Source organism: Lissotriton helveticus, chromosome 12 (assembly GCF_964261635.1).
Source record: "Lissotriton helveticus chromosome 12, aLisHel1.1, whole genome shotgun sequence".
In the NCBI taxonomy this organism is placed as follows: Eukaryota; Metazoa; Chordata; class Amphibia; order Caudata; family Salamandridae; genus Lissotriton; species Lissotriton helveticus.
In genome coordinates, this window is record NC_136073.1 from 354,852,802 (window position 1) to 354,874,112 (window position 21,311).

A 21,311-nucleotide genomic window follows, 5' to 3' on the forward strand; every position below is an offset into this window, starting at 1 on the left:
ACGACCTGGAGTTTAGCCAGGAGTCCTACATTTGTGGAAGCAAGTAGGGAGTTGCCGTAATCCAGACGGCTAATGATCAGTCCCTGCACAAGGGGCATCCTGGAGGAGAGAGGGATACATTTGAAAAATGTTCTGAGACTGCGCATAAGTCTGTAACAGATGCGGACCAGATTGTTAATTTGGTTTAGCATAGATAATTTGGAGTCCAGAATTATACCTAGATCCATTTGAAAAATGTTCTGAGACTGCGCATAAGTCCGTAACAGATGCGGACCAGATTGTTAATTTGGTTTAGCATAGATAATTTGGAGTCCAGAATTATGCCTAGATTGCGTGCAGCTGTCGTAGGTGGGGGGCAGGGACCTAACATGGGGGGCCACCAATCGCTGTTCCATAGTTTACCTGCATCCCCAAAAAGCACAATCTCTGTTTTGTTAGCATTTAGGAGAAGGTGGTTGTTAGTCATCCAGTTGTTTATAGCTATCATACAGAGTTTAAAGCGCTTTTTGGTTTCGGTAACGTCAGGTCCTATGGTGATTAGCAGCTGAGTATCATCTGCGTAAGATACTGTTTGAAATCCAAAAGACTGTATGAGTTTAGCCTGGGGGGACACATAGGTTAAATAGCGTGGGGCTAAAAATTGAGCCCTGAGGGACCCCTTTATCAATGATTTGTCTTTCGGAGGAGAAGTCACCTATTTGCACTTTAGATGAGCGATACGTCAGAGAGCTCCTGAACCAATTAAGGGCCGCTCCTTCGACACCAGATGCACACAGGCGGTCAAGGAGGATGCTGTGTGAAATGGTGGCGAAGGCAGCTGACAAGTCGAGCAAAATCAGTATGCTGATTGCCTGGAATCCAGGGAAAGCCTGATATTATCGACCATTTCAAGTAGGGCCGTTTCAGTGCTATGGAAGGCCCGGAATCCTGATTGGGAAGGGCCCAACAGTTTATTGTTTTCCAGATGTTGGGTAAGTTGGCAATTGACCGAAGATTCTAAAATGTTGCCGAAGAGAGGTAAGAGAGATATTGGCCTATAATTGGATAGTTGCTTGGGGTCAGCAGAGGGTTTTTTCAGGATGGGTTTGATGATAGCCTCCTTCCAGAGGGTGGGGACTATAGACTGTGACAGGGAGTGGTTAAATAGAACAGTAAGTTGGGAGAGGAACGCGTGGCCAATATTGAATAGGACTTGAGCTGAGGCTGCATCTGTGGGGGAACCTGATTTTATGTGCTTACGGGCTAACAGTATTTCTTTCTCCGTGACTGTGTGAAAGTTAGTAAGGGGGCGGTATAAAGAGATACGGAATCAGGATTAATCTCGCTAAGTAAGATGTTAGATAGTTGTGGAAATGTTTGGTGGATATCATCGATCTTTTTAATGAAGAAGGTGGAGAGCGAGTTCAACCACTCCAGGGAGGCAGGCAATGGAGGTTGACAGGAGGGAGGGTTGGTAAATTCTTTGACGATATTATACAATTCTCTCTGTGAGTTAGCGCAAGAGTGATTCTGTTGCCTAAATATTCTTTTTTAGCCTCGGCTATATGATTCATATATAGCCGGTGAGTGGTCTTATAATGATGTTTATCCCTGTTGTCCTTGGAACTCCTCCACTTGCGTTCAGCTTTCCTTACGGCAAGTTTGTCAGTTTTGAGTTTGGGGGTAAACCAAGGTGAGAGTTTGGTGGGGCATTTGGTTAGTTTTAGGGGGGCAATGCAAGCAAGAGCGGTGGTTATGGCCAAATCAAGGCTTCTGGCGCCATGATTGGGATTTGTTAATTCAGACATGGGAATGGGGGAAAAGTGTGCGGAAAAAGAGTCAAGATTGATCTTGTTCCAAGATCGGCTTAGTTTGCTTATATTCGAAGGTGGAGGTTTACTTAGAGAGTCTTGAAGGCGGAACCTTATCACATAGTGGTCAGACCATAAGATAGGAAATGGTGGGTCAGTTTCTACTAGGGGGGAGTTAGTCAGGAGAAGGTCCAAGGTGTGCCCTGCCGAGTGGGTAGGACCGGTGATGCGTTGGGAGAGTCCTAAAGTGTTAAGACTATTTATAGGTTCGCTTGTGTGGGGATCTGATAGAAGCGCCGCATGAAAGTTGAAATCCCCTACTAGAAGGAAGATATCAGCAGCTAGTATATGGAGGGCAATAGCCTCTGTGAGGTTGGTAGAAAAATGCGCTCTATTGCCGGGAGGTCGATAGACTAGGGCACCCCGCCAGGATTTATGACTGGTAGTTTCTATGGAAAAGATGCAGGTCTCTCCCCAGTCAGCTTGGGATGTCTCAATAGTGCGGATCTTTAGGTTAGTTTTAAAGGTGAAGCAAAACCCCCACATCTTTTTTCTTTTCTGTCCAGTCTAAGTAGTTGATACTCCTGTGGGATAGCGGTCGATATGTCGGGGTGGGAGTTTTCATGTAGCCAGGTCTCAGTTATGAGAAGAAAGTCTGGTTTCTCAAAGTCTATTAGTGCCCATATTTCAATAGTGTGTTTTGCAAGGGAGCGGGTATTGCAATAGAGGCCCGTCAAATATTTGTTTGCGTGAGTTCGCTGATTAGTGAGATTGAGTTTGACAGTATCTTTACCTGGTATAGGTATGCCATCGACAGTAGGTTTGAGCATTGAGGAGGCATCAATAGCATCCTTGGGTACCAGAAAGTAGCGTGTATAACAACCGCGATCTACTCTTGATACTGGCACCCTTTCTATGGCTCCATTAACCAAGATAGCTTCCACTTCCTGACAGAGTACGAATATGTGGGCCTAGTAATCGTGTCGCAAGTAGGTGGCATGAGTGGAGGGGTAGTCACAAAGGGGAGGGAATAGCCCCTTTGGACAACCAGAAGAACTCAGCCGTCTGATGTTATTGACTTCCTGTGGTGCAGGTGATGGCCTGTCCTGTCACCCCCCTCCCCAGTGGATGCCCATTATGGCCGGAGGGTAAACTAAAGCAGCCTGGAGGCTGTGGCTGCCAGGGGCATGTTGGAATGGCTCGACCTTTGGCTACTTGACCCATTAGGTCTGTGGATACCTGGTCCCTGGCCACACAAAGGCTTGCAGCCTCCTGGTCGTGGTGGCTTGGCAGGTAGCGCCACGGCTGTAAGCCCCTTCTGTGGCCACAATAGGAGTGCGATGCCACTGAGGGGCAATGGCATGGCCCAAGGACCTGGCCATAGCCTTGCTGTCCTTGAAGCACTCTATCGCTGAGTTTACGGGTCTCCAAAGATACTGGAACCATCAAATGGCATGTTTATGAGCGAGGCCTGGACAGTCCCCAAAAAGCCAATGGTTCTCAGCCAGGCCAGTGCTGAAGGGCCACAGATGATGAAATTGCTCTGCTCAGAAAGTTGGTTGTGTGGAGTTTCAAAAGGAAGAAGTGGTTCAGACTGTGTGACTCCAGGTTGAAGCATCTTTGTCAAGACATTCATCTTGACAGCCACAGAGGACAGTTGAAGGTCCAGGACCTCAGCCACACTTCACAACACCATTGCAAATGAGGCACCCTCATCCGTAGCCAAGGTAGAGGGAAGACACCAAACCAGCGTCTTGGGAGAAGTTTAGGCAACTGGCATCCACCAGATCCTCCTACCAGGTGTTGTCCTCAGTGTCATCTAATGGCTGGCAATCATAGGAGTCCAGTAGCCCCTCCCAGTCATCACCAGGTCCCGTGCAATACGAATAAGGTACCAGCTCTGATCTGGGGGAATCTGCCCCGGGTTGGCGTTTCGGCTCTGTGTCAGGGATGAAGCTGCTGGGGAGTGTCTGCATTGCAGCTGGGAAGATTGAAGTGGTATGACCTCACTGTTCCAGATCCATCAATGGATCCAAGGGGCTGTGCGCGTGCAGAGAGCAAACCCACCAGCGAATGACCAGTAGAGCCCCTCCCAAACCCACGGGGATGAAGGCGTTCCATTGGCGATAGGCTGTCCAAACAGGAGGTGCATGGCCTCATAGAATTCAAGTAGCTGGGAGGGGGTTGTTCCGGCTACTGGAAATTCTGGGAGGCATGTAGCCTACTCCGTCTCAATTCTTATGTGACTCCCTTAATACTCATTTTGCTGAAAAATGTGTAAATCTTAAATCTAGTATCCCTCAGTCCTCGGCACCTTCAGACCCTCATGGCTCATATTCCAACTCTTGCCACCTGGATGAATTTCCTCTCATTACCCAAGAGGTTTTTTCTCCTTACTTAAGAAGGTGTATGGACAGACAGTTGCCCCCCTCAGATTCTTCGGGAAGTCTTTCTTCAATGTCCGGAGCCCCCGATGTCACTTCTTAATAATTCCCTCATCAAGGGCGTTGTCCCTAATCTGTTCAAGAGTGCAGAAGTTGTACCTATTTTAAAGAAACTGGGTGCTGACCCGTCAATACCCTGCAACTTTCGCCCAATTTCATTGTTGCACTTTTTGGGGAAAATCTTGGAAGCCCATGTGGCCAACTGTCTTAGTACTTTTGTCGAGCAGTCACATTATTTGGATCCTCACCAGGCTGGTTTTAGACCTGAACACTCCACGGAGTCTGTTATTTTAGCAGTCCTGGTTGAATTACACAGGGGGGCCGACCACAGCTCTATGCAAGCTCTGGTACTCCTGGACCTTTCGGCAGCCTTCGACACGGTCGACCACCGTCTGCTGGTCGACCGTGTCGAGAGAGCGGGGGATTCAGGGCCTCCCACTGAAATGGGTATCCTCCTTCCTCGGTGATCGTTTTCAAGCACTTCGTCTAGCTGGCTTTCTCGCAGAGAAAAGGAAGTTGGCGTGCGGGGTTCCTCAGGGCTCATCGGTCTCTCCCCTCCTTTTTAATTTGTACATTTGTCCCTTCAAAAAAGAGGTGGTTATATTTAATTACGCTGACGACCTCCAGTTGGTGTTCAACGTTGACGCCTCCCCTTCAACTAGGGAAAGCTTCCAGTCCACCATGCTATTTATTAGCAATTAGATGAATGCAAACCATCTGAAGCTAAACCCCGATAAAACCGGGCTGATTCTCACTGGTGGCCCAGTGAATCCTTGGAATTCCAACTTTTGGACGCAGTCACTGGGCTGCCCTCCATCTCCTGTCAGCTCGGTCAAGAGTTTGGGAATTGTGATTAGCAATGACCTTACGATGAAGGCACAGATAAGCACTGTGGTCTCCTTTTGTTTTTTTCATCTCCGGAGAATCTGCAAAATAAGCATATATTTAAACACTGAGGCTAGGATTTTAGTCATACTGGCTCTGGTTATGTCGTGTATTGATTATGCTAACTCTTTATATACCGGCATTCCAGCCTACCAATTACGGCGGCTTCAACTAGAGCAGAACCAGGCCACCAGGCTTGTCTGTGGCCAACCGAAATCTTATCATGTAAAACCTCGGTTGAAAAAGCTACATTGGCTTCCAGTCACCCATCGCTGCCTTTTTAAACTCTGCTGCACAATTTATAAAGCCCTCTCTGCCCGCGGCCCCGCTTTAATCTCTTCTAGAGTACAGCGCTATGTTCCGTCCCGTGACTTACGGTCAGCAAAAATGAATCTGCTGACTCCTTGTCCATACAAACGCAAAAAACAAGGAGGTTTAAGATTTTCATTTCTGGCACCACACTTTTGGAACTCTCTCTCTCCTGAACTGCAACTGTCTACTTCTTACATCCAGTTTAGAAAGTGTCTTAAAACTTGGTTATTTGTCCAGGCCTATATTTGAAAGTGTATGTATTGTCACGGTAATGGATTGAATCCGCTTAGCGCCAAGAAACCGCTGGTGAACGCGCGCTTTATAAATTATTTTAACATAACAGACTCTGAAGGTGAGCCAGGCCTAGAATGTCGATGCTCCCTTGTCTTGTCAGAGGACTTCAACGGATTGGGGAAAGTCAAAGACCTCTGACTTTTTCCTTGTGTGGGACTTAGCCGATTTTCCTAAACACCTCAACTGTGATGAACGCCTAGAGTAACTCCGCAACTGATCTCAGGATCTTCCTCTCAACCGAGACCATTGCCACGTCACACTTCAAGCTGTGACAAACTTGAGGGACTGCTTTTTCAAGGCCTTGGGGTGCATGGCGTGGCAATAGGCGCAGGCCTACAACGTGGTTGTGCTCCAGTCACCAGAGACATACTAAATGTGGGTCTGTCAGTAGCATTTGTTGGTAACAGGCGCCACATAGCTTGAAACCAGCTTTCCTCATGGACATAGTTGACACACCAGAAGACAAAATCTCATAAAAAATGTCAATAAAAAGTCGAAAAATTGACTAGTTAAAAAACGACTCGGGAAAGCTCTTCTCCGGAACCGCGATAACTGGCATGGAAAGAAAGAAAGAAAGGACGCCAGCCCACTGGGGCGAAGCCTATGTAGTCACACGCACACGTCACTCCCGGCACAGACTACACCCAGTGGAGCCAGACTACGCCACCTATTGGAGGGCAGGGGTACTGCTCACACAAATTTTCCAGATCCACTAAGTTGAATTATTTAAGCCAGGTCTTCCTACTACGATGTGCATGAAAGAAGGACGCACACTATTCAGTAGTGCAAGGTTACAAGATGGAGAACACTTTCACAAACATGCCTCTATGTGTAGAAATTGCACACCAATGAAACAGTGTTAAAAATGATAAAATCGACCTCCCAGGGGCAGACAATTACAAATGATAAATTATAATCTCACAACTGAATTACTCAATCATTTGCCCAATGACCTAAATAAAACCATTTGTTAAACAAGTATATTATCAATATTTTCATTACTGATACACTTGTTGGAAAGAGATGTGGTTACTGGCCAATCTGCTGACCTTTAAAAATAGAATAGGAGATTCAAATACCAGTTTGGGAATTTAGGTAAATAACTGAATCTGGATGTCTCCTGTTCTCTCTCTCCGTTTCGGGATTGAATTGTAAAACATGTTCAAAGTGCATGCTAACTGTACATTGGGCTCATTGTCGTTCCTTTAGTCGTACCCAACTGGATGCCTAACTGTTCAATGTACTACCCCTTGGGTTTCAAATGATCCTGGCACAAAATTCATTGTAAATGTAACTGCTACTTGTGGGAATCCTGGAAGATTAGAGCATTTTCATACCAGCCGGCATCATCAAGGACACCTTCTCTTTCTTGCAGAGGCCTCCTGTAAGATTATCAATACTTTCCCTAGGCAAAGATTTTTTCCTCAACTTATCCGAACGTGACCAAAACACCCCTCTGCTAAAAAGCTCAACCTGGACCACGAAATTCCATAAAATTACCACCCTATTGCTGACATTTTTTGGTTATACAAGATTTTGCAAATATGTCTTTCTCTTTAACTCACTGAAACAGTCAATTTAGGTAACCTCTTGGGTCGTCAATCTGGTTTCAGAGCTGGCCACAGCATCAAAACTGCCTCACTGAATACTCTCCATTACATTCACAATATACATTAGAGCGGCGGTCTTCAATCTGTGGGGCGCGACCTATTCCCCAGCTTCAGCTTTACTTGTGCCTGCAATCCAAAACATTTGCTTTGTTTTGGATAAAGACAGCAGTCTGGGGATGGCTAATTTTATATCGGTATCAGCTAAACTTCCATCAGTTGAGTTTCTTGTGTTGTGAAAAGTTTTTGTGCCAGGGTGCCAGCTTGCCTGAGTGAAATGCAAATGTGCTGATCCTTTAATCTGCTAGTGTAAAGGGTGCTTGGGAGCTGGTCCTGTCTTTAATTGATCAAATCACTCCAAGCTTTGTGATGACAAAGATTTTCTTGAGTGGTAGTGCAAAGAGTTAACAAAAGAGCTGTGAAGTGCATGCTTTTAATTTTAACTGCATTTACACAGCTCTTAGTACCCCCAAAGGTGTGCTGAAGGGACAGTTATGTAAAAAGAAAATTGGATTACATGCGCTCTGATATTAAAACCTACATTTTGGAAGCACCATTTTATTGTGAAACTATTTACACGTTTTGCAGCACTCTATCTTACACTGTGTGTAATGCAAGTATGAAGTAATGACTTCAATATTTACAGTGCTTTCTGTCATAGGCTGTGACCTCGTAGCACTAAATATACACATCACTATTCTCCACTGCACCAATCAAGATTTAATTCTGTGGCTCTCTGGTTACACACAGACCTCTGCAGTGCCTTAACTAATAGAGATTTCATAATGTCCTGCAGTGCATTTCCAACTGAGTAACAATTTTTAAAAAGTATTTTTCATTTACGCTGCCCATTATTTTAAATGTAGATACCTCATAACAAAAGACCTAAAAAACGTACAGAATATTTTGGGGCTTGTTTATGAGAGGTTTTCTGTGCCAGAGCATCACTTTTTTTGATGATCCGACAGCGCAAGTATCTCCACCATACCTATGAGGCTGTGCAAAGTCACCCGGCATGGCCTCATACATATGGAGTAAGACATAGCAGCACAAGTCACTGAGTTGCCTTACTCTGCGTCAAGGAAGTGTTCCATGGGCTTTTGCGTGCGGTTCCCTCGCAACACCCATGGATTTTGATGCTGCCCCATATTTACAAAATCACGTAAACCTGGGGAACCTCCAAAACAGACAAATGTTTTTATTTCTCTTAATTTTTCCCCTTTCCATGTGCGCTGCATTCTGTAGCTCACATCGAAAGAGGAAACACCTCTCAGGATTGCTTTTTGAAGGAAAGTGCCCCTTCCTGGACAAAAACAATCCTGTCTATGTTGTTGCTAGGCAGCAATTTATGGGCAAAGGAAAAGGACATGAATGCACCGTATTTCATAAATGCTGTGCATTCCTGCCCTTTCACATCGGCGCAGGGCAGCAAGAAGACTTGCGGCGCTGCCCTATGTCAATTCCTCATAAATAAGGCCTTTTGTTTTTAGTTACACATTCTGAATTCACCCCCATGCTCACCAACCTTTGGTTTGCTAAACACGGTTTAATATTATTTTCCCACCGTAAAAATAATTTGCTGAGGAAATTGTGGAGCGTGTATGGTTGTCGATAGTTGTCTATGATGAGGAGTACCAGGTTCTAGATATTTTATTCACAAGGGGGTCTTTACGCCTGAAAATGTTTGACAAGCAGGTCTCCGAAACAAAAAGTTTGAAGACCTCTGCATTAGAGGGATGTAACACATAACTACTTTACCTCACAATGACCTTCAATTCCATCGATCATAAATCAATGCTCTCTCCCTGCTTAATCAAGATTTCGAAATTAAATGATCTGTCCTAAAATGGTTTGAATTTGTTCTCACTAATCGCTCATGAGCAGTAAATAAGGATGTAAACCTCTCCAAGTAGGCTCCTTTAATATGTGGTGTCCTACGAGGTTCCATTTTGGCACCCAAACTCTTATCTATTATGTGGGGACTCTCTGAAGTTTATCAGGATACAGGGGTCCCCGTCCATTAATACGTTGATGGCCGTCACGTCTACCTCAAAATTTCAATTCGGGTCATCTTTGAATTTAGTGATGTCTTTCTCAATACTGGATTTCAGCGGACGGGCGGACGAACACACACACTCACACGTTTTATTCCACTCCAACTCATTCCCCTTCTTCTATCTCATTTACACAAAAACTTTCTCATCCCCATCTCTGTTCTGTCCTACCACTTTCTCCTCTGCTCTCACTCCTTTACAAACCTTCCTTGCTTCCCTCTTTTACTTCACCTTCCTCGCCTTCTCCCTCTCAGTCTCACTGTTCTCTATCCAACTCTCTTCTTCCTTTATTACCCCTCTCGCCCCTTCCCTTTCCTCACACTCTCGTTCTAGTCTCACTCACTTTCACTGCACCTCCTGCCCGACCTCCCTTTACTACCCGCTCACCCCCTGTTCATCTTTTTCTCCTGCCCTCTAGGCCATCTCCCAATCCCCCCCCCCCCCCATTTCACCTCACTCCCCTCCTCACCCCTCATACCCACTCTCCTCTACTCTTCTCTCTAGTTCACATACTCTTATTCCCGGTTCCCCTCGCCACTCATCCTTTATGCTATAAAAAACGCCCACTGAAGGGGCTGTCGTGACAGCTGTGCAGCGGCGCACTTTACTTTAACTGGTCTGTTTGCAAATAAAGCTTGCACGGCTAATGACCGTCCTATGTCCCTGCTCTGTATGTTAATGCAGCTTCGAAAACCCTTTCATTATACAAGTGCCAGAAAGGACAGGATTGGTCGATTAAAGGTACAAAAATCACTTGACTTCACACCCTTGCATACCTAGACTGCTTTCTGTGTCGAGATAACAACATGTTTTGAAAAATAATACTTATGACGCAGTGGCTTATTTCACAAAAGCAGAAAACTAAAAAAAAAAAAAAGGAGTAAAGAAATGTTATGTTTTTGGTGCCAAGGTGTGTAGAAAAAGGCGCGCAGCTAAGAAAACGAAAGAAATAGGACACTGAACAGCAGGAAATTGAACTATCAGCCTCATTTCCATCAAGTCTTTGACAAGACAAAAGATAAAGAACGCAGCTTAAGCAGTTTGTGAACAGCTGCAGGAGCCCCGAGATGAAATATGGCCTGGCGCATTCATTATACTGCAAGCTTTATCGCGAGCTCGAGGTTATTTGGTAAACAGTTAACAGGGACCTGCCTACGCAGCTGTAATGCGTGGGATAAATAAAAGCAAAGAGCAAAGGGAAAACTCGAACAAAATGCTGCATAGACACAAGACATTCTAAGAAAACGCAATAATTGAATGGTAAAAGTGAACAGGTACATACTATTAACATATGCATTATATTTTAAGTACTCTGTAAACGCTGGCAACATCGATTCAATTCTCGCTGACCTTACAGCTGCAACGACAGCTTCAATTACGAGCTCTCAGTTCATTGCCTCGATTTTTCCAACTTCCAGTGACCCTCGCTTCGCTCTGCACCTCGTTCAGTGCCGAGTGGCTCTACACAGGAGTGTGCTTGCATGCCTACTAGTCTGCGCTGGTTAAACCTCGGTTTCCTCGGCGCAGTGGTGCATGCATCTCCTAACATAATGTAATCACAAAAGCAATAAAGGAAAATTACAGATATGATTCTTCAATTGCCGGCAAGCTGCAAGAATCCAATATAGTGTAAATGTGTAGGCTGCACCTGCTCGCCTCAAACGAGCATTTTCCAAGGGCCTAGCTTCAGTGTCAGTTTATTGCGGATGGGGGCCCTCCCCTCTGCACAATGGCACAAATCATAGTCCTTCCGGGTTCAAGGGGCTCCCGATGCCGCAAAGAGGTTGAGGTCGAGTTCAGAGGAAAATGTGAGAGACCGACTACAATCCTCTCATTAACCTCACCGGCTAATACCCTATCAGGTGATGTCAACAGGCTCGGCCCCCTGGTGCTTTAAGGCTGTTACACTGTAAATGATTACATTCCTCTTTATTAGCATCACCAATGGTCAACTTATTTCTACAATTGAGTTGTGCGTCACGCCTTGTGTGACGTAAGAATACGACTCACTAGTAAACAAATGCTAGCCAGTGACAAACTCTACAGAGCTCATGTTCCCACTGTGCGGGACTAACTCAGGGAAATCATGCTTGGGCCACTGGAGGCAACCCAATGCACTGATCCGCAAGATTCCGCCCTTTAAAATGTAGCAGAGACAGATAGGAGGGAACGTACCACACGCTCACTTCTTGGGAAAAGCGTGGTCTTGAATGCCCAAAGCCAACAGACGCACTCTTGTCCTATATCTCTGCATCCTTTAGCAGCAGGTGGAGAAGGTACCAGTGTTCCCCATTAGCTCTCATCCCTCCCTCGCCTTCCTTCAGCACAAATGAGGCCCTGCCACCCTCCAGACCTACCCCAGTACATAAAAACTCCGCCTGCCCCCATCTCCACCTGTTTTTTTTGTCTCCCTAAGTGAGACTTACCTTTGGCAGTTCCTCCCTGTGGCGGTGCCGGGGGTCTTCTTTCTGGTTCTCAGCGACGGCGGGGCCCTCTGCAGCATTCAATCAAATTACCCAGGTACCGGGGAGAAGGAGGAGACAATGGTGTGCAGTAAATAGCTGTCTGTCTCATGTCAAGACCAGGCTCTCACAGGATCACTGTGTGTGCTGATTTGGAGGCCACCCAGCTCCTTGCCGACTGCCTGTGTGATCTTGAATAATCTAGTTTACTGGTCTGTTAGATTACCTGTGGTTGGTAGCTACCTCTGGGTACAATAAACGTCACTCACAAAAATGAAAGCCCTGGTGTCTTTTGACTTCCATCTCTAGAGAGTGTTTTGCTACCTTTCACAGCCTATCTTCTGACCCTCACTCTGCGAACGCCTTCCCAAGACGAAGGCTCAGTTGAGCCAGTCTGACCATGTAACATGTTGTCCAACCACTGCACCAAGTGCATGGACACACGTGTTCACAATGGATGTCGTTTTCCTTCCAGATACTAAGCCTCTCACTATACTGAACGTCTGGCCTGCAAAGAAGGGCACTTCTAGGAGCACTGACGTGTAAGAGGTTATAGGTCACCTGCTGGGACAAGAGATGCACCGTGAGCATAGGTAGTCTACCTGAAGATGACCTTTTGGGGAGAGCCCAAGCGCACACATCACAAGTATAACCAATGGCCGTCCTTATACCACGTGAACATCTTTATAGCACAGGTGTCTGGACACCGGGGCAGCCAGCCTCTTACAATTTTCGCGTGGTCTTCAGAAGTTATAGAGATTTTGAGAATTGCAAAGAGTTTTAAAAAAAAGCTATATCGCATGCAGCAGCAAGTCTGTGGTGTTCATTAATATTAAACTTTGGAATTTTGCTAAATAGATCAAACACACATTTGAGATGGATAGTTTCCGGATGCCAAAAGATGGTAGGGTGCTCAAACAATGGCCGAAACAGATGTTGAGAACAAAGCTGCAAACATTAGGAAGTATGCCTCCTATTTGGACTTTGGATTGACCTGCTCCACCATAACTGGCAAAATTAGGCCACAATGTGTGGTTTGTGACATGACCTTGGCTAACGAAAGCCCGGAACTAAACAAATTAAAGCGGCACTTGGAAACTAAACATGGGTCACCGGTAAGAAAGAATAGAGATTTTTTTGCCAGAAAGCTGGAAGACATCCCACACCAAAAAGGCACTGTGAAAAATGTGGTTCCCACGCCAGCAAATGCCTTGAAAGCATCTTACCAAGTGACATACCACATTGCCAAAAACAAAAAGCCTTTTACAGATGGAGAAAAAGTGATTCTTCCAGCAGTTCTTGACATGGCCAGGACAATGCTTGGCAAAAAAGAGGCAGAGAAGATTAAAATGGTGCCCCTTTCAAACACAACAGTCTGCCGCTGCATCTCTGACATTTCAAAAGAAAAACTCATAGCACGCTTGAAATTGAGTTTGTTTACTTTGCAATGGAACGAAGCGACTGACTTGTATAAGGAAGCTCATTTAATTGCTTATGGACGATACAGCCAGAAAACTTTAATATTGGAATATTTGTTATTCTGTAAACAAGTCAAGGGACAGGCAACAGTATCAGCCCTTATGAAATTCTCAATGACTTTCTGCTCTCCAATAGTTTAAAATTGGACAGCTGTGTGTTAAGATCTGTACGGATGTTGCTCCTTCCATGTGTGGCGCTAGGGCAGGCTTGAAAACCAAAGTATCGAAGAACGAGTTACTTACCTTTGGTAACGATGTATCTGGAAGAACGAGTTACTTACCTTTGGTAACGATGTATCTGGTAGAGACAAGGTCTAGCCGCAGATTCCTTAACTTAGAATATCCCCAGGCGTCAGACTGGATCCGGAAAATTTTCCACAGCAGCACGTCTGCACGCCAGGGGCGCCGCCGCACGACTCCGCCCTGACGTCGTCCACGTACATGATGTCAGCGGAGCAATATATGCCCCTCCCGGCGCGCTGAAGTCAGTTTTCTTCGGAGAAACTTTTCCGCGTCACAACGCAGAGCCAACACCAAAAACTGTGAGACTATTGGGAACAGTGTCCTAAAATTATAAAAATGAGGACAGTGCCAGGCACTGGATGTTGAAAAATAGAAAAAGGGACAGCAGAGCACCGCTCTGAAAAGCAACCCCACAAAAGTGAAGGCCAAATCACTTTTGGAAGGAGAGGAGGATGTGAAAAAACAGCCTGGCAGATGACAAAGTCCACATCCATAATGTATAACCGTGAAGGACAACAAGTCCAGAACACAGAATTAAGGATAACTCCCCACAAAACGTCACCAGAAAGAGACGTCATAACCCCAAAAAGAGACCTATAGAATGTGGCAGAACCAATAGACTTGAACCAATGGGTCGTCAGGGTGGTAAAAGACCCCAAGGTGAAGGAGTAAGCATAAATAGATTTCACACCGTACAATCCAGGCCAAGGGCTGGAAAGAACACATGACATATGAGCGCATACCGCCCAATCCTGAGAATGGGTGGAGTAGCAATGAAAATAGAATGAAGCATTCTGTGTCGGAGTGAATAGAAAATGTTACCCTGCAGAAAGACAAGCCACTCGGAGGGAGGTGATTATAGAAAGACCAACCTGAAAGGTCCTCGCAGAAGGGGGAGGACAGGCGGGCATTAAGGAATCTGCGGCTAGACTATGTCTCTACATAGTTACCGAAGGTAAGTAACTCCTTCATCTGATAGACGTCTAGCCGCAGATTCCTTAACTTAGAATAGATACCAAAGCCATACCCATCGAAGAGGCGGGTCTGCGACTGTACCCCACCAAGTTCCAGAAAGAACTTAGCACTCAACAATGTGACTAAAACAGTACCGTCAACCAGGTGACGAAACACGGTGGGGACAGCAATGCTAGCACAGTGAACACCAGACCATGAAGCTCTGAAGAGAGCGGAGAACAATGGGAAGCAAAGGGATCACAAGCCGTCCAAGAACAGCATGGAAACCCCTGTATATATACCGGGTCAGAGAAGCAAACACCTATGTATGTATGTATGTATGTATGTATGTAGAAAATATATACTAGATATGTAGGTGTGAAAAGGAAAGTTCATGACTTCGCAAGAAGTGCAATTGAACCCATTACTTGAGAGATACGCAGGATGCGGCGTGCCGACTAAGTAAAACCGAGAGAGATGACAACTAGTATGATAGTCCGCGCATACCGGCCCGATATGCACAACAGAGGCAAGAAGCACTATTGAAACCTGCACCAGCTAAACATGTGACAGCATTGGCAGGAAGCCAACCCATGGCCAGATGGTGCTGGCAGTACCAGAACAGAAGACATACCAGTACTTAGAAGACATATAGAAGATTCTAATCCAGAGGAAAGGAAGAACAAGAGGTCCGAACACTAGGGCAGAAGAAACCTAGTATGGAGCACCTCTGTGGTGTGTGGATCCTACGCCATACACACAGGCGACAGGAATGTTGCCACATATATGTGAAGTGACGAAACCCTAAACAGGGGACCCGCTCAACAATTACACTGCACTGGTGAACGGAATAACAGTAAACAGTACCCCAACGGGGGGAAATCTGACCTCCCGTGAAGCAGGGAAGGACAGAGACCACGATACTGGCAGTAAAGGATCGACAGAATGCCGTGAAAAAAATACATGCACTGAAAGAACCAACCCTGGCTGTTATTAGAGTGCAACTGGTGTGGAAATCATCACCAGTGCTACAAATGTGAAATAGAACCCACACCCCAGGAAACATAAGGAGGTGGAGCACAGATACAGTGGCAAAAAGTTATAGACTAAAGCCGCTCAGTGAAGATGTAAGAATATGAACAGGGCAGTAGCGAGGAAACAGACCGTGCTTGAGCCTGAAGGAAAGACGTGAAGCACAACCTGTGTGTACCAATATGCGAGTATTCTCAGAATACAGAGGGACCTGCCCCCCCAGGGGCGCATGCCCACTTGGTAGACAGGCAAGACAGCCACAGCAATGCCGTAAGGACACGCCCGGAAAATACAGGCGTGACAAAACCCTTTGAAAAAGGGGGCGGTGAAGGTCGTCCCTACGAAGGCAGGAAGGAAGGAACTACAGACAACCATAGACCACACCAAAGGAACACCCTGAGAAAAACCAACCCTATGGATCTCACCAGAGGAGACAACCTACAACAGTAGGAATAGACAATAACAGCAAATCTGCCTGGTAAGGAAGTGTAGCAATATAACTGCCAACAAAAACCCCACATAGGGTAAGGCACAACCCTACAAAAGAAGGGTCCCTCTTGAGCAAGCTCGTAGGCAGAGACTCAAAAGAAAGATAAATACAGCTCAACTAGCTGTAGCAGAACATGAAAATAACACGGCTGAACAGCCACACACCCCAGAACATCTGTAACCCACAAGGGGTAACGGAAAAGAAAGCGATGGTACCGCCACAAACCCAGGAATCCTCCATAAGGATTAAGACCTGGGAAGACAACCAAACAAGAGGCGCCTGACCGCCGAATCAGCATGGGCGTCAAAAGGAGTGATCCCATCAAAAGGTAGATCCCGAAGTTGCTCTTGCACATGCTCTGGGAAGATGCCATCGCGCAACCGCGCATCGTGGCGTAGGACCACCGATCGGGCAATAGCCCTACCCACGGACTCCGTGGTGTCCCTGGCAGCCCTAATCGAAAACTGTGCCATATCAAGTCCATCACGGATTATGCGGGCCAGATCGGTAGGAGAACTCTCCGCCAAGGAGGGAAGGAGCAGCTCTACAGCGTCCCATAGGGCAAAAGTAGCCTGTGGGAGGGGGAGTGGGATGATGCATTGGAACTGAAGAGGTAGAGAGAGCGGACTGAAGCACAAAACTTCCTGCCCCAGGATGGAGGGTCAAACAGGCGGGGTCATTGGGAGCTGGACGATGGCGATGCGCCACATCACGCTCCACGTGATCCCCAGAAGATGGCCTCGCCCATGTTCTGAGAAGGACGTCAAATAATGACTCCACAAACGGTAACAGTAGCTCCACGTCCCCCGCACCCTGGTGGAGAAGATCTAGCAAGGGTTCCACAGGTGTAGACACAGAGAGGGGCTGCATCCGCAAAAGGTCAGCAGCCCTACAAACAGCCCTGATGAACGTGCAACCTGCGTCGGTGGCCCCGCGAGTCGGTGACAGCAAGTCGTCTGTAGGTGACGGACGCAAGCTAAGCGGCCACTTAACAGAGATTCAGCAAAAGGATGAGCACTCCAAAGTCCCACTTGTGCCTTCTCCGGAGAGCGTTGAAATAACTGAGGGAGTGGGGAATCAAAAGGAAGCCCTGCCTCCATAAATAAAGCCGGAGATGGCACTGGTGTCGAACGGCGACGAGGGCAATTAGGGCAGTGTGCTATGTAGCACACAAAAACCCACATGCAAAATAAGGAATCGCAAAAATTGCGATTCCTTATTTTGCAATTGCATTTAAGGTATCGCAAATTTTGATTCCTTAAATGCAATGTAGGAAGCACCGAAGTTGTGCGAATTTTGGCTTAAGGAATCGCAAAATACAACCAACTTCAGGTTGGTGGCAATTTGCGATTTCTATGAAATATTCACTTTTTGGCATTTTTCAAAGTGCCATGTGGGTCACATACATGCCCTTAGGGCATGTATGAGGGCCACATGTGCACATATGTTAATTTTAGGGGTGCAAAAGGGTGTCCTATTGACACCCTTGCAACCCTGAAATTGCATTCTCAATTTACGATTCTCTAATTGATAATCGCAAATTGAGAATGTCTTCCAATTCATTCCTATGGGCCTTCTAGTCCATAGGAATGAATGAGAAGGTATTCCATATTTGCGAATCTCAATTTGCGATTTGCAAATAAGGAATAATTGGGATTCGCAAAAAAATGTGCTCATCCTACCTACATTTCGCTTTGCAATTCTCTAATTGCAATTCCGAAAGAAAAAAAAAAAAAAATCGCAATTTGAGAATCGCAAAACACAAATTACCTACATATGTTAATGTCTAAATGCTTTTAGAGTGATTTCCTAAGTATGTTACTGCAAAGAAGATACCGCACTTGAAAAACACACCTACAATTACAAAATGAAAAATAATTTTGCATCCTACCTTCCAGTTCGATAGAGTCAGCAATGCTGAACAAGCCGTTCACAGCATACCGCCCCGGGCATATAATGACTATGTCTCCTTCGTAGCATGCGTTCACAGCTGCCAGCGGATCACTGTGGAACTGAATGAAGGAAAATAAAGAAATGCATGAAAAGAGGCTCTGCTGCACAAAGCGCCATAATGAGAAGGAAGGTCTGTGTTCCACATCATAACTTGCCTGGATTCTTACAAGTGCAGCTAAACACATTTACAAAGCATCGTCATGGACCAATTATGCAGACGAAAAATTTGGAATGAAATGGAAAAAAGCATCTGCCATGTTTCTACATAAAGGCCTTTGTCAATGTTCTAAGTTGGATGCTAAAGAAATCATCACTGAAAGCAGCCTAGAATAATCACAGCTTCAATTGTTAGTTTGGTAAAACACACAGGCGCACACACACAAACACACAGACAGTTAAGCAATTAAAAAAAGCGACATAGAAATGGCTGCAAAATCAATAAATTAACCACTTAGATTTTTCCTCAATAACAAATTATAACCAGTTACACATATTAATGGGCGGCCGTTGGCCAAGGGTTTGATATATAAAGAAGTACAATGCATCTGTAGGCATTCAAGAGTAGGGTCCACCAATGCCAGGAAAACACTATACCCAAATTCCAAGTTTTATGTCGAAAATAAGTTAACTAATCTAGTTAAGACCAGATGTGAAGCAGATCTATGAAACAACAATACAACAAAGAAGCCAACGAGCTATGGCAGTAAAAGAATAAATAAAAACAAAAAAATAAAAAACATTAAACAAGACGGCACCAGTACCGGAATCATAAAAGGGTCCAAAACGCAAACACCTTTGTTACGATCAGGACAGAACAAACAAGCAAGCTGGGCCACAACTACATCTTAATGTTTAGGCAATAAGAAATGTTATAGCCTTCACTAAAATCATTTTTTTTTTAAAAGTACGCCACAGAACTGAAAAGCAGCTTAATAAAATCCCTAGGGCTGAAGTAACATTTTGGCTGAGAGAGACCGTTCTTACAAAATGGAGAGAACGAAGAAGTGAGGCAAGAATTCGAGATCCTGAGTAACACTGAAAGACAAACACTAGGTATGACAGTAGAACCCACATATAACCGCCTACTTCACATGCAACCATTTTCAGTTGGGGTTCTTAGCGAGACCACTGGTCAAGGTAACCACACAGAACAAATTGCAATTTCATAAAGGTATCTGGATAATTAATTCCACTCAGGATGGTTAAGGCGTATATTAGTGGAAAAATAAGGGCTGTCATCATCTAAATGGCACAAAGACAATTCTGGTAATTATCGGCAGCTTTACTTTACAATCCCGAGAGAAATTAGAAGCTTCACCTACTACAACTCTGTTTAAGCAAAGCTTGGGGTGAGATTATGCCCAGCGCTCTATTTTGTAGACCAATTTGCAAATATTGTTGGAGTCGACATCGCTCCAGCTCTGTGTAAAACAGACAAGAAGCGTTGCGTTAATACCAACAGACGATGACACCATATTGCAACCTAGTTTGAACCTTAGTAAGACTCAACTTGAAAAGACTAGGGGGACATAGCGATTTGTGTTCACAATTCGCCTTTAGCCCACAACAGAAGGACAACGTTTGGCAGTCTTCAGGATAAACTTTAAGATCGGCCTCTACAAAAATGCTTTTTATCTCATACCACAACGTCAAATGCACCTGAAAGCAGGTTTTAGACCCACATATTCACTCATTCTAAGACTAAAAAGGACAATTGCTGGACAGAATGCTGAACAATGTCAAACATTCACCCCAATACAGAGATCTGGGCCTAAATACATAATGTTTTTGCTCCCCATGCCATTCCAGTTTAAACCCAGTCACATGCAAATCAGTCTAAACTGGAATATAGTGGCGTGCAAAAAAACAAAATAATGGACTCCACCCATCTCTGTGACTGGGGGTGAATGTTTGATTGGTTCATCATCCCATCCATCATTTTCTCTTTCTGCATTTGTTGCCCTAGGTGGTAATGCTATGACCAGACGTGGGTCCTGTGCTTGCTACGCCCCCAGATTCAAGTGAGCCTGGCTTATGAAGGGTGAAACCCTGAAACAGGTCCCAGGATGCTTGTTTCTGGTCCAGGGAGGAACTGGCCTGGCAGTTCGGGCTGGACTGCAGGGTCCAGCTGAATTGCATTTGGCTGGGTCTAAACTGGAATGGACTCATTCGAAGACTGGCAGAAGAGCACTCCACACCCCATTACCTGCGTCACCCACCACATTTGTTGAAAGGCTTAAAGCAGTTTCTCAAACCAAATAAACATGCTAGCATAATGTTAGCATTATACAAAATAAATAAAGACATAATTAGCAGGAGGAACAGCTCAATGAGTTGACAGTTCATTGCTTAAAGAAACAAAAACCTGAGATTGGCAGATCACAAGATAAAACCCCGGCAAGACGATTCAATCTTCCATCAACATAACGGCTGATAAACTGAGCGCCTTAAATGCGATAACAGGAACAGCTGTTATTTATAGTGCTCACAAAACCAGAAGTGCTGTATGAAGCGCTACAGAGTGTTTAAATTATTATAATTTGCCTCTATGCCCTGCATGGGTGGTTTATGGGGTCTCAAATGGTTGCATTAACAAATGGGTGCATTAATGGGGTTATGCAAACCGGGGTTATGTGGATGCTGATAGCATAGCATTAAACAATTACTTATGAATTTTTAAAATATGCATTTATGATGAAACTGCACAATTAATGGATGCCTACTCCAGCCTGAAAGTTATTTGTGCTGGTTTGAAACTGGACTGGATTGACGAGTATGGTCCTTTAGAAGCATTGAGTTAATATATTCTAGGAAGTTTGTGACTCCTGCATGGCCATTTTGGTTTTCCTCAACTAGCCTAAAGTGTTTGATAATTTCACACTCTTGTATCAGCTCTAAATGGTAGTACACGCATACAATTTTAATTCATTAAGGAGCAGAAAGTGCAAGTGCACTCATCAAGTTAAATTTGACAGCTTTTGATCAAGGAGTCTTGAGTTTCCATTCAAAAGTGATAGCGCGCGATGTTATTTTGAAAATTGTAGGGGTGCACCATAATCCCAAGTAGTCAGCACCCGCAAATTTAGCGGCCCATGTTATTGTGTGATTTATAATGTAGTACTAGGCCGGGGATCAGTGCAATATGTAGTTGTGTGCTTATATCATTTAAAGATTAATGTAGTGCTAGGTTTGAGAATGTGCCTTAAATAACGTAGAAATTATTACTTCATGTTTAACTTGTTGCATTAGATTGAATTGCCATATTAAAGTTGCACGTGTAGGTTGCCCATTAAAGAAATGCGTTATGTTAACA

At 45.0% G+C, this 21,311-nt stretch overlaps 1 protein-coding gene across 2 annotated transcripts in view; it reads right to left on the reverse strand.

Annotated features, from left to right (window-relative positions):
- Window positions 1-21,311, reverse strand: part of SHCBP1 (SHC binding and spindle associated 1) — a 227,768-nt gene that overhangs the window by 124,044 nt on the left and 82,413 nt on the right. For both annotated transcript variants that reach the window (XM_078671492.1, XM_078671491.1), the window contains exon 8: window positions 17,937-18,057. In XM_078671492.1, coding sequence (XP_078527618.1) covers window positions 17,937-18,057 — 121 coding nt within the window. The remainder of the gene's footprint in view (window positions 1-17,936; window positions 18,058-21,311) is intronic.